This window comes from Trachypithecus francoisi, unplaced genomic scaffold (genome assembly GCF_009764315.1).
Source record: "Trachypithecus francoisi isolate TF-2019V2 unplaced genomic scaffold, Tfra_2.0 Lachesis_group3, whole genome shotgun sequence".
Classification (NCBI taxonomy): domain Eukaryota; kingdom Metazoa; phylum Chordata; class Mammalia; order Primates; family Cercopithecidae; genus Trachypithecus; species Trachypithecus francoisi.
The window spans coordinates 14,740,527-14,755,074 of NW_022681468.1; the positions used below are offsets into that span (position 1 = coordinate 14,740,527).

General features: G+C 38.5%; 1 protein-coding gene across 4 annotated transcripts in view; it reads right to left on the bottom strand.

Annotated features, from left to right (window-relative positions):
- Positions 1 to 784: 784 nt before the first annotated feature.
- Positions 785 to 14,548, bottom strand: part of CPSF2 (cleavage and polyadenylation specific factor 2) — a 40,047-nt gene continuing 26,283 nt past the window's right edge. For 3 of the 4 annotated variants that reach the window (XM_033191546.1, XM_033191545.1, XM_033191548.1), the window contains 7 exons: positions 8,975 to 9,075; positions 8,107 to 8,307; positions 6,793 to 6,945; positions 5,536 to 5,761; positions 4,177 to 4,476; positions 2,216 to 2,350; positions 878 to 1,813 (listed from right to left, as the gene is read on the bottom strand). In XM_033191546.1, coding sequence (XP_033047437.1) covers positions 1,721 to 1,813; positions 2,216 to 2,350; positions 4,177 to 4,476; positions 5,536 to 5,761; positions 6,793 to 6,945; positions 8,107 to 8,307; positions 8,975 to 9,075 — 1,209 coding nt within the window. In that variant the 3' untranslated portion in view covers positions 878 to 1,720. Of the gene's footprint in view, positions 1,814 to 2,215; positions 2,351 to 4,176; positions 4,477 to 5,535; positions 5,762 to 6,792; positions 6,946 to 8,106; positions 8,308 to 8,974; positions 9,076 to 14,548 lie in introns of all 4 variants that reach the window. The other variant, XM_033191544.1, reaches the window with a different exon arrangement.

Sequence of the window (14,548 nt, forward strand, 5' to 3'; positions counted from 1 at the left end):
TTAAAGTGAAAATTTTCCAAAGCACTAAAAAGAAAACATACTCTTTATATCTGCCTTTTGTAACATTGTTTTGTATATCTGGTTTTCCATATCAAAAGTCTGTAAACTTTGCATTAACACTATAATCTACAATAGAAGCTTTGTAAGCATCTGAAAGAGAATGAAATAGTAAGTCAAGTCTGACATTACTGGGTTGTTCCATACATAGTTAAATAAGAATATCGATCCTTCCAAAAATCTAAGGGTAGGCCAGTTGTGGTGATTCATGCCTGTAATCCCAGCACTCTGGGAGGTCTAGGTGGATGGATCGCTTGAGGTCAGGAGTTTGAGACCAGCCTGGCCAACATGGTGAAACCCTGTCTCTACCAAAAATACAAAAATTAGCCAGGTGCAGTGGCATGTGCCCATAGTCCCAGCTACTTGTGAGGCTGAGGTGGGAGAATCACTTGAACCCTGGAGGAAGAGGTTACAGTGAGCCAAAATCTCACCACTGCACTCCAGCCTGGCTGAGTCTGTCTCAAAACAAACAAACAAACAAACAAACAAACAAAACAACTAAGTGTAAAGAAGAGGGCTTAACCATTTGAGAAATAAACATCAAGGTCTGCCATGATCAAGCTACCTTCTTAAAAAGCATTAATGGATTACAATAGTTTCAATAGTTTACATGGTTTTCACTCCTTAAGTTCAATGAAAATTGCATATATTGTTTTTACTCTTGAACACAGTGGTTTATACCATATCAGGGTGGTTAGTTACAAGAAAGAAGCAAACACAGAAAGGATAACCTTATCCAACTTCAGTATTATTTTAGTAGTAATGTGTATAAAATCCAACAACTGCTTGGGTGACCTTTGGAGAGAGCAAGCCTAAGAGATGAAAACATTTACACCTTTTAATTAAATTATACTGTCACCACATAAAAGTGTGAGGTTCAACATTTGTTTTCTTAAAAACAGAGCACTAAACAGTTTAATACAGGACCTAACTGATGGCTAAGATGTTTCTAAAAGGTATGCAGAACCCTTAAGACTATACTGCATCAAGGAGTTCTTTTGAATTATGTATATTCAAATGATGGTGTTATAATTTACATTGAAACGCCACAACAAAATCTTAATAAAAACAAGATATAGGAGAAATAAAAATTGATTTCTGAACCAAATGCGTAGTACCTTACCCTAGAGTAAATCACTGGGAAATATAGGCAGAAAACAATTGCATATTCAAACTGGAAAGAGTCATAGCACGTATGCTTTTAAAAATAAACTTCAAAAAATTGTTTTATCAGTTTAGTTTTTTTTTTTGAGCATGTCTTTTCTAAATAATTCTCACTTATCATTCCAGAAAATATAACAGTTTGTAAGAACTCATGCAAAAATGTTTCTCTAAGGCCATGAATTGGTTTGCTAAGTTGCATTGTTTTATTCAAGTAAAAAGCCCTTCTAGAACAAGGAGTCTGTAAAGAAAACCAATCACCTTCAACTCTTGGGCCTGTACACCTGTTAGGAGCTCTATCACTCTGAAAGCCAAAAGATAGAATGCTCATCTGAGCATTTGCAAAATGTTTTCTATTTATATTTTTAAAAATCTAATACATGTAAGTTTTTCTGGCAGATTCTTTCTGTATGTTACAAAACCAAACATCAAAAGCTCAAAGGAAGGTAAGAATCCCTTTTTCTTAGAAAGGTCAAGCAGATCCTTCTTGACATCATGTCTTTTACACAATGGCATATTGTTCATATAAAAGGTCTCTTATCCTATAAAAATCTTGACAAAGGCAGCCTTCTAATCCAATGCGTCCAGTTTCCGTCTAGAAACCAAATAAAAAAAAATCTTTAGTACATTTTCTATTCATTAATATGCAGACATAAAAACTGAAATATATGAAATAGATTATGATTGGTCAGGACACGGGTTGCTCTGATTCATAGCATATGGATTTAATACTGAAGTCATGAATTTTACATAGACACATAAATGTCAGAGGATTCAAATAATTAAAATTTACTATAAAATTATATACCACTTCTTCAAGAGTCTTTCATAAGCCTTCAAGTCACTAAGACTTCTGTAAGCCTTTGAGGTCATGATCATGAACATAAATTACTGAGCTTCAGTTTTGTGAAAATACCAATCAAGAATTACAGAATTTCAAAATGACAAAACATCAGAAGTATGTGTTCAATTCAGCCCTTACTGAAAACACACTTACTCTGCGGACTGCTACTTGATTGTTGCAAACAAGTACACCTCCTACAAATTCAGCTTGAATCCCCTCCCGTAAGAGAACTTGCTTGAAGTCTGACAGTCTTGGTTCATTCATAAAAACTGACTGATGTCCAGGAACCTTAGGTAAGGTCAAAGGGGAAAGAATAACTTCAAGTAAAACACCAGACATACAACTGTACTGAATAAAGTAAAATATTACATGAGCCCTAAGAGATTTTCTATTATTCCCTGAAGTCCTTTGACAGATCATTTCAAGACTGCAAATCACATTCCAAGTTGTTATTCTACATTTTACCCCATTATTTAACCTTACAAAGCCCTTCACATTTTCTGTTTCACAATTAGTTTTGTTAGTCATGCCTCATTATAACAGAGACATTTGGTAATGCTATGCTCTTCACTCACCCACTTGCCTAAGGGGATTAACTAGAGTGCCATGGGCAGGACTGAACCAAAAATTCATTTTCTAGATCCCAGTCATTTGCTTACTTCAAAGGACAATTCCTCCTTAATCCCATTTTCCCTGTCCCTCCTTCCTCAGAGCAAATGCAATGGATGCCACAGGTTCTACAATCAGTAAGGAAAGTGGTTCTTGCCTAATGCTGCTGCTTTCTGCTTTGACATTACTTTGAAGAGCTTTAGCTTTAGAACAGAAGAAAAAAACATTCTAATTCCTCCTCCCAATTTTGAGGGTTATACTAGAAGGGAATCCAGCGACAGAGGCTGTCTCTCTATTCTTAATTTCATAGTAGGGCTGAAGACATCACTTGACATGCATGTAAGATTCATAGTTTCAATATTTTTCCAAGTTTAATTACCTAGAATCTTTGCTAGTTAACTAGATACCTCTCAAGAATATGTAAATGCTAGACTAAATTATATCTACACTTAATTAAAGATCTCTAACTATATCAAAGCCAAAAGTTATTTGAACTGAATGAAACATAAAAAAAATGGAGTATATGACTTTCAGCTGGGGGCGGTGGCTCACACCTGTAATCCCAGCACTTTGGGAGGCCGAGGTGGGTGGATCACCTGAGGTCAGGAGTTCAAGACCCGCCTGGCCAACATGGCAAAATCCCATCTCTACTAAAAATATAAAAACTAGCTAGGCCCGGTGGCTCATGCCTGTAATCCCAGCTACTTGGGAGACTGAGGCAGGAGAATCGCTTGAACCCAGGAGGCAAAGGTTGCAGTGAGCCAAGATCATGCCACAGCACTCCATCCTGGGCAACAGAGCGAGACTCCATCTCAAAAAAAACAAAACAAAACAAAACAAAAAAACACCCCAGTATGACTTTCTTAGAAAACTATAAATCTCCTGACTGGAAGCAGGCAGGTGATCTTCACACTCAACAAACTTAAATTTAAAAATACATACCAAAAAAACAAATCATGAAACAATTATGTACCACAAGGATTTGCTAAAGATATGTCATTCCTTAGCTGTATAGAATTGATATACACACAGAGACAAACACGCAGAAGCACGCTGCAAGTTCTCTTTTTTAAAAACTCCAAAATCAGCCCAAATGTGAGACATATTTTATGTTCAAGACAGGGTCTCACTCTATTATATAGGCTAGATGCAGTGGCACAATCGTGGCTCACTGGAGACTTGAACTCCTGAGCTCAAGCAATCCTCCTGCCTTAGCCTACTTAGCTGAGACTCCAGGCGCATGCCACCATGCCGGCTAGGTTTTTGACAGGGTGTCACTATGTTAATCAGGCTGATCTAGAGCTCCTGGCCTCAAGCAGTTCTCCCACCTCAGCCTCCCAAAATGCTGGGACTACAGGCGTGACACATATTTTAAATGGTTAAAAATATAAAAGCTTTCACAGACCCACTTAGTTTTGGAAGGGGGAAAAAAGAAACCAAAAGACACGAAAACTAGAAGGATGACAAATTTAGGAAGAAATCAAAAAAGCACATGCTTTTTTTACCTCATGAGGTGGCAAGGGTTCCAAAGTAGGAATGATTTCACTTTCTTCACCTGTTTCTTTTTCATCATCTCCGAACAGACTTTTCATGGCCTTTTGTTGTGCTATAACACTAGAATCTGAGGGAGCGTCCACTTGCATCTCTGAGTCTTCTCCATCATCCTTTAGTTCTCCTTCTTCTAAAATAACCCCTGTGTCCACTTTGGAAACTCTCATATCTAAGACACCATCTATCCAAGCTAATTCAGCATCTTTTGCCTTACAAAACTGAAGAGAGCTGACAAGTGAGTCTTTTAATCTCACCTAGATATGCAAAGGAGGGGGAGAGAAATAAAACCCACAGAATACAGATTAACAAATTAAATATAACCTATTATCATTTTCTGCCTCTGGTAATATGTTAAAATTGGAAAATCTTTCACTCATCTGAGCCTCACAATGACCTGCAATGACCTCATTACCTTGCAGATCATTGGGCCCCTGCCTACTTTCCAAAACAGAGATTCTTAACCCTGACTACAAAACGCAATCACATGGCAATTAAAACAAAAAGTGTATCAGAGCCTGGTATCTAGTGTTTCTAACATAACTGGTAAGACTAAGACCAGAACACTGAATCCCTCTGACCCTCACGAAGCTCCCCAGATGATTCTCATGTACAGTCAAGGTTGAGAACCACTGATCAGTCCCATCCTCTAGTACTTGGCATACTTCACTAGGTACCGAACTGCTTGTCCTTTCAGAATTTCATATCTCCATATTCTTGGAAGATTGCTTCTTCTTACTCTGCCCAGAATAAATTTCCTGCCTGGTACGTGCACATCCATTTCTTCCAGATATAGACATCACTCCAGCCTTAAACTGACACCATCTCCCATTACCAAAGTTTATCTCTCTACTGCGCTAGTCCTATATTCGGCATCTGTCTCCATTTGTTCCAATTAGGAGTAGAACCTTGATATCCGGGAATTCTTCTAAAACTTTTAATTCTTAAACAATCATTTTCCTCACCTCTGTACTTTTGCAAATATGGTTCCCTCTGCCTAGAATGCTCTTCCCCCACTTCCCTACTCTGTCTGTCCTGACAACCCATCTAAACAGTTAGGATTAGTTATCACTTCCTGCAGGAAACCTTTTCTAAACCTCTAAAGGTGGGTGGTTTCCCCTCTTAATACTCTCATAGCATCCTATACTTCTTCTCTCAGAGGCACAACAACATGCTAAACGGTATTTCCTTGTTCTAAGCCCCATACTGTATCAGGACTGCTAGGGCGGAGACCATCCATGTCTGTCTGTCTCACACATCTCTGTATTTCTAATGTTATCTGTCCTAACCTGCCATAAAAAGTATGGCACGTTTACCTGGTAGATGTGAGTTTCACTCGTGGCATCAACTGTTTCATGCAGCTTTGGCATGTACACTTTAATATCTTTCCCACCAAAGGCGCGACAGCACTCTGCCAGATCCTGACTGGCCTCTGGTGGGCCATGGACGATGATCAACTGTCGTGGTTTCATCTGATTAATGATTTTTTTAATGGAATCCCCATCAGAGCGTCCTTCATAGTCTATGTAGGTAACCCTGGCTCTGTAATTAGATATGATTATTCAAGATAAATTTTCTCATAATTCTAAAAAAAAATGGCTTTTATCATGTATATAACATATAACACTAGGATTTGAGAAATACACGTGTTATAGTATCTGTATGATTTATTTTTATTTATTTATTTATTTTTCCTGAGATTGGGTCTCACTCTTTTGCCCAGGCTAGAGTGCAGTAGCATGATCTTCGCTCACTGCAACCTCTACTTCCCAGGTTCAAGCAATTCTCCTGCCTCAGCCTCCCAAGTAACTGGGATTATAGGTGTGCACCACCACACAGGGATAATTTTGCATTTTTAGCAGAGATGAGATTTCACCATGTTGGCCAGGCTGGTCTTAAACTCCTGATCTCAAGTGATCCGCCTACCTCGGCCTACCAAAGTGCAGGGATTACAGGCATCAGCCACCATGCCCAGCCCTATCTGTATTATTTAGATCTTATCTACACCCAAAAATATATACTAAATGATATTACTGGACAAATAAAAGACTTTGTTCTCTGATGACTTAAAAAAAATTCCAAAATGATCATTTACTGGTATTATTTAACTAAGTAGAAAGGGGGGGGGAAAGGTTTCTAACTACTTCAGATCACAACAGTATTTTCCAGACATTAGGGTCTTAGAGATGTTTAAGTCACAGAGTATATTTTATGAAACAAGCAGTGACTCAGAAAAATTAAACTGTGAGTTACACTATTCCTTTCACCTGCTTACAGACTAAAAAGGCCAGAAATAATTTTTCTTCATATAAATGGACAATTTAATGTTACAATTTAAGTACACCCCTCACCACCAATTCAATTACTTTGGCATTCAAATATCATTAATGAAGAGAAAATATCATGCCACCATATTTCACAAGTCTCTTCCTACAAAAATAAATTAAATTTTAAAAGCACAAACTTACTAAAGAATATTCAGAAATTTTGCTTGAAATAATGTAAATTATATAATTCAAATGCTTGAAATTTTATCTTATAATCTATTTTCAAAATGTCACAGAAGCACTTACTTTATTTCAATAGACTCTGTTGTAGAAATACATTTAGTAGGAACATCAGATAAATCCTGATCCATGGGTTCATCTCCATTTGTCAAACCAGATTCTAATTTGCTTTTTTCTTCTTCAGTAGCTTGAAGCTCTGGCACCAAGAAATCCTCTGGTCTAAATAATAAGTCTCTAATTAGAAGCAGTAAAAAAGCAAGCTAATACTACATAACATATATAACTAGTAGGCGGCGTAATTTTTGGAGTCCTCACATATCTCAAGATTTAAATATACATTTCATCCAAAGCCAATGAAATTTCATATCAATTACCAGATGACTGTATGTATTGCATTTTTTGTTTTTTATGAGATGGAGTCTCGCTCTGTCAGCCAGACTGGAATGTGGTGGTGCCATCTTGGCTCACTGCAACCTCTGCCTCCCAGTTCAAGCAATTCTCTGCTTCAGCCTCCAGAGTAGCTGGGATTACGGGTGCCTGCCACCACGCCCAGCTAATTTTTTTGTATTTTTAGTGGAGACGGGGTTTCACCATCTTGGTCAGGCTGGTCCTGAACTCCTGACCTCGTGATCTGCCCGCCTCGGCCTCCCAAAGTGCTGGGATTACAGGCGTGAGCCACCACACCCAGCCTGTATTATGTTTTTCCTTTTCTCTCTTTTTTTTTTACACAGGATAGTAGTGTTTTCAAATTTGCAATTACAACACGTGATTGCAGTTGTTTTTCTGAGTACAGATTTTGTAAATTTTCCATGGTTTCACTCATGCTATATCATATTCCTCTTAATCGCATAAAACTTGTATAATACTTAAGACATAATCCATCAATGGTGGATTATGTCTTTACTGGTGGTAATGCAATCACCAGTCATCCAAAGTTCTCTCTTTTTTTTTTTTTAAAGATAGAGATGGGGGTCTCACTATATTGTCTGGTCTCACACTCCTGAGCTCAAGTGATCCTCCCATCTAGGCCTCCCAAAGTGTTGGGATTACTGGCGTGAGCCACCATGCACAGCCCCAAAGTTCTTCCTATTCTACATCTTCCTCTCTTTTTAAGCGGGGAAAAAAAGTCTTGATCATGTGATCATGTTTTTAAACCTTTACACAACTAAGTCATAAAACTGCCAGTTTTCTCCTAATATTCTCTATGTTTCTCAGCATCTCTATTTTTATGTTTCAAGTTACAAGTCTTCTGTGTCTTCAGTCTGAGGTACTCAGAAGCTCACCACCTACATGTGACTAGAAAGATCAAATTCATGAACTGAAAAATAACAGTTAATACCTCCAATTCGCAAGAGAGAAAAGTTTGTTTTGCTCACATACTTGATAATCTCTCCATATTCATCCCATTTAATTCTTTCTTCTGGGGCAGGAAACATAGGATAGGACTTTTTTGCCTGTTTGAAAAAACTTCCTTTACGACTGCCTTCACCTTTCATCATCAAGTCATGCTTCGTCTTATGAGCTGATGGCTGGTCAATATCTTCCTCAATGTCACTCTCATCACTGGAATCTATATCTGCCCTAGGAGGATTTTAGAATAGATCAAGGTCATAAAGTTTCAAAGATATTTTAAGTTAATATTTATCTATTTATTACTGAATCAATCCTCATTATTATTAATTCAATATTAACTCAAATGATAATATACAGTTATGTCAGTCAACAATGGACCACGTATACAACAGAGGTCCCATAAGATTACTGTACCTTTTCTATGTTTAGATACATTTAGATAAACAAATACTTAACATTGTGTTACAATGGCCTACAGTATTCAGTACAGTAACATGCTGTACAGGTTTGTACCCTAGGAACAATGGGCCATATCATAGACCCTGGACACACAGTAGGCTATACCACCAAGGTTTGTGTAAACATATATCCTAATGTTTGCACAATGACTAAATCCCCTAACAACACTTTTCTGAGAAGGTGTCCCCATCATTAAGTGAAGCATGACTGGAATAACATTCAATATTATTGGACTGACATTTTATAAAACATAACAAATAAATGCATAATAATATTAGCACTGACAGGATCTGGTATTCTAGACATTTGAAAGATGTCTGTAACAAAATTAAGTCTTATGAAAATTTAAAAATATTTTCAATGAAACATTTAAGTCAAAGACACACTCTTCTCAAATTGCATCCATAAGTTTATAATCTGTCTGAAAATGACTCACTCTTTTGACTGCTCAAGCTTTTTGGCAGCTTCTTTCTTTAGTTTCTCTTTTTCCAAGTATTCCTCAAGTTCTTTCCCTTCAAGCTTCACACGTTTCCTCAACTAAAGAAAAGTAACAGACGAAAGGAAATGTTAATATTAAGGGGTTAAAGCAGTGGAATATGAGACACACCACATCTCTAAATTGCTCTGTCATCTTTAAACTGATGTTTTTCCTCTGAAATTAATCAAGTTTCCATTACATGCAATTATAGGTCCTACTTAGATTAGTATTAAAATTGAGCTGTCACACATCATCTAGAATGGGTTTAATTTACATCAAACTGGTTGGTCAGGCACAGTAGCTCACACTATAATCCCAGCACTTTGGGAGGCTAAGGTGGGAGGACTGCTTGAGACCAGGAGTTCAAGACCAGCCTGGGCAACATTGGTTGACTCTGTCTCTAGGAATAATTTAAAAATTAGCTGGGAGGCTGGGCACGATGGCTCACACCTATAATCCTAGCACTTTGCGAGGCAGGAAAATCACTTGAGTTTGAGACTAGCCTGGGCAACATAATGAGACTTCGTTTCCATAAAAAAAAAAAAAAAAAGCCAGGAGTGGTAGCACGCACCTGTAGTCCCAGCTACTCAGGCGGCTGAGACTGAGGATCACTTGAGTCTGACAGAGCAAGACCTGGTCTCAATCAATCAATCAATCAATCAAACTGGTTAAAAATCCCCAATCAGGAAAAGAAAATACAGATAAGCATTTTTATAATTTGGAGTAGGTGAGGCCCAAAAGCCATAACGAGAAACATAAATAAATGCAGCAACATGAATGAAGAAAATCTCCCTTTGACATTTTAAACCTCATAAAATAAGAAACTGTAAAGAAAAACAAAAAAGAAACAGAAAAATATCTTCAGTACTGTGACCAACAAAAACTATTTTTTCCTAAGAGCTCTTCCAAATGAGTTAAGAAAAGGATGATCAACACATGAAAAAGGACAAGATACTTAGAAAGGCAATTTACAAAATAAGAAAGACACATAACTACTGGCCATGAAAAGACCCTTAACTTTACTAATTTCTGAAAAGTACAAAATATAAAAAACATAATTGTTTTCATCTATGAGACTGGCAATGCCATACATGGGGAAAGAGTACCTTCTTCCATTGTCTGTGGGAAAATTAGTGCAACTATGTTAAAAGGCAATGTGCTAACATCTAAAAATAAAAATTTATCATTTGACACAGTATTTCTACTTCTAGGAATTTATCCGACTGAAACAATCACAAATGTGTAAAAAAGAAAAAGTACATTAGTACATTGCAGCAATATTTATAATAGTAAAAAACTGGACAAAATTTTAAAATCCATCAAAATGGAATGATTAAATCAGTAGTTCTCATATATTTATCTCAGGACTACCTCAGACTCCTAAAAATTAGAGAACTCCAAAGAGCTTTTTGTTTTTGTGGGTTCTATTTCTGAATGTCTACCTTATCAGAAATTAAAACTGAGCAATTTTAAAAATATTTATGTTCATTAAAAAATAATAAAACCAGCCGGGCATGGTGGCTTATACCTGTAATCCTAGCACTTTGGGAGGTTGAGGCAGGCAGACCATCTAATGTCAGGAGTTCGAGCCCACCCTGGCCAACATGGTGAAACCCCGTCTCTACTATAAATACACAAAGGAGCAGGGCATGGTGGCACATGCCTGTAATCCCAGCTACCCAGGAAGCTGAGGCAGGAGAACCGCTGGAACCTGGGAGGCGGAAACTGCAGTGAGCCACGATCGTACCATCGCATTCCAGCTTGGACAACAGAGTGAGACTCCAGCTCAAAAATAAATTAAGTAATAATAACAATAGGCCAGGCGCGGTGGCTCATGCCTTTAATCCCAGCATTTTGGGAGGGCGAGGTGGGTGGATCACCTAAGGTCGGGAATTCGAGACAAGCCTGATCAATATGGAGAAAGCCCATCTCTATTAAAAGTACAAAACTAGCCAGGCGTGATGGCACATGTCTGTAATCTCAGCTACTAGGGAGGCTGAGGCAGGATAATCACTTGAACCTGGGAGATGGAGGCTGCAGTGAGCCGAGATTGCACCATTGCACTTCAGCCTGGGCAACAAGAGCGAAACTCTGTCTCAAAAATAAAATAAATAATAATAAAACCACACGGCAACATTAACAAATTTTTACCAAAAAAAATTACATTTTCCAAAGCAAAAAAAGATAGTGTGAAGAACGGCATTATTTTATTTTTTTGAGACAAGGTCTTGCTCCATTGCCCAGGCTGGAGTGCAGTGGTGCAATTATAACTCACTGCGGCTCAATCTTCCAGCCTCAAGCGATCCTCCCACCTCAGCCTTCTAGTAGCTGGGACTACTACAAGCACGCACCACCACTCCCAGCTAATTTTTGTATTTTTTTGTAGAGATCGGGTCTTGCCATGTTGCCCAAGCTGGTCTCAAACTCCTGGAGTCGAGCAATCTGCCCTCCTCAGCCTCCCAGAGTGCTGGGATTACAGGCATGGGCCACTGCATCTGGCCAATAGCATTATTCTATATTTTTTCAAATCTCTTTAACGTCTAGCTAAACAGAAGACAGCTGGATTCTCACATTTGCTTCTCCATTCACTCTCTTGCAATATGCTGTTTTGGTTAAAGTATACGAAGAAAATCCAGGCTTACACACATGTATAGTTGGAAAGGGAAAAATATGTAAATAGTCCTTTCATGGATATTATTCTTTGATACTACATTAAAACTCAGAAAGTGGTAGTTTCTTAAAGGTTAGTTTCAATGCAGAACCTGAAACCATACTGATAGACTTGTTATGTATCTTACACTCTGTGGGTTTTTTCTTCATTTTGAGACAGGGTCTTGCTCTATTGCCTATGATGAGTGCAGTGGCATGATCACTGCTCACTGCAGCCTTGAACTCCCGGGTTCAAGCAACCCTTCTACCTCCCAGCCTCCTGAATAGCTGGAACCACAGATGTGCACCACCATGCCCAGCTCATTTTTTATTTTTTGTAGAGACAAAGTCTCGCTATGTTATCCAGACTAGTCTTGAACTCCTGGACTGAGGCCATCCTCCTGTCTCAGCCTCCCAAAGTGCTGGGATTACAGGCGTGAGCCACTGCACCCAGCCTGTATCTTAAATTTTGAATGGATCTTTTAATTTGTGCATTATTTTGTCACATAATTAATTGGTTATTTAGAATATACTAGTTCGCCAAGTTATCCAGATCTTACAAATGTTGACAATATTTTTTAAATCACATTTGCAAATATCACCACCAATCTTATCAGAAGTCTTTTCAGTTTAAGTTGTCAATCTCACAGTGCTGGATATAAGTTTTCCAAAATTCTAAATTTTCATTTGAAAGTTAGAATTTTATCAGATTTAAGCCAACAAATGTTGTCAATTGTTTTCTTTAGAGTGACAGGCTCAATGTATTAATTTTCAAGAAAATGTCTGCCAAACACCCAAATCTGAATGACCCTGTCATTATTTCACATAAAAATGGTGTTCCAGACTGGGCACAGTGGTTCATGCCTGTAATTCTAGCACTTTGGGAGTCGGAGGTGAGAGGATTGCTTGAGGCCAGTTCGAGACCACTATGGGCAACACAGCAAGACCCAGTCTCTACAAAAAAGAATAAAAAATTAGCCAGATGTGATGAAACACACCCATAGTCCTAGCTGGTAGAAAGGCTTGAGGCGGGAGGGTCACATGAACCCAGAAGTTCAAGGATGTGGTGAGCCATGAGTGTGCCTCTGTACTCCAACCTAGGCAACAGAGACCCAAACTCAAAAAACACACACACACACAAAACAGGGCCACGTGCGGTGGCTCATGCCTGTAATCCCAACACTTTGGAAGGCCAAGGTGGGTGGATCGCCTGAGGTCAGGAGCTCGGGACCAGCCTGGCCAACACAGTGAAACCCCATCTCTACTAAAAATATGAAAAAAAAAATAACTAGCTGGGCATGGTGATGCACACCTGTAGTCCCAGCTACTTGGGAGGCTGAGGCAGAAGAATCACTTGAACTCGGGAAGTGGAGGTTGCAATGAGTCGAGATCACGCCACTGCACTCCAGCCTGGCGACAGAGCGAGGCTCCATCTCAAAAACAAAAAACAAAAAACAAAAACAAACAAAAAAAAAGGTGTTCCCAGAAAAAAGTGGCTAGTTTAACTCACGACTCAAATAAACATACAAGTGTTTTTCTTGGAGACAGTCATTGTACTTTAGCACACAACGCAAGTTCTTTATTAATACTTCCTATCTTGTCACCCAACTTTTAAAAAATCTTTTACTAGGCCAGGTGCAATGGCTCATGCCTGTGATCCCAGCACTTTGGGATGCTGAGGCAGATGGATCACAAGGTCAGGAGATCAAGACCATCCTGGCTAACACAGTGAAACCCTATCTCTACTAAAAATACAAAAAAATTACCCAGGCGTGGTGGCACACACCTGTAGTCCTAGCTACTCAGGAGGCTGAGACAGGAGAATTGCTTGAACCCGGGAGGCAGAGGTTACAGTGAGCTGAGATCATACCACTGCACTCCAGCCTGGGCAACAGAGCAAGACTCATCTCAAAAAAAACAAGAAACTTTTACTGAAAGAACTTAGTAATATTAGTAACTTTTACTATTCCCTCAAGGACATTTTTTTTCTTTTTTATAGAGACAGGGTCTCACTATGCTGCCCAGACTGGTCTCAAACTCCTGGCCTCAAGCAATCCTCTCACCTCAGCCTCCCAAAGTTCTGGGATTACAAGCATGAGTCAGTATGTCTGGCCCCTCAAAGATATTCTCTTTCAAATTTCTTTTGTTTAATATACCTTTATACTTTGTAGAGGCAGTCTTGCTATACTGCCCAGGCTGGTCTGAAGCTCCTGGCCTCAGGTGATCCTCCTACCTTAGCCTCCTGAAGTGTTGGGAATAGGCATGAAGTGTTGGGAATAGGCATGAGCCACCACGTCCAGCCTCTGAAGGACATTCTTAGGTGAAACTATCTTTTTTTTTTTTTTTTTTTAATGACAAGTGTATGGTGGTGAAAAATGCAGTGACTACTAGTGGAGTTTTAGGCCAAGGTGTAAGGACTTTATGCACCACTGATCTTACTCATCAGTATAAATGTAGGCACAGTGAAAAGGCAAATATCATCTTACCAGTATTATAAAAAATAGCTTTGGCCTTGTGGACTCCCTGAAAGGGTCTCAGGGACTCCCAGGGATCCTCAAACCACACTTTTGAGAACCAGTAGATTAAATAATCACAGTACACATATACAATGTACTATTATAAAATTACTAAAAAGCATTCATTTATTTATTCAAAAACATTTAAATGTTTATAATATATCAGGTACTATGTAAGGTAGACCTTATATCTTCTTACATTGTTCAAGAAAGACTCAAGTGAAAATACAAGTCTCAGGATATGTGCAATATGTGATAATTTGGTCCCATCTCTCTCTCTCATGCTCTCTCTCTCTCTCTCTCTCAATATATATATGTATATACACACACATACTTTTTTTTTTTTTTGAGATAAGGCCTTGTTATA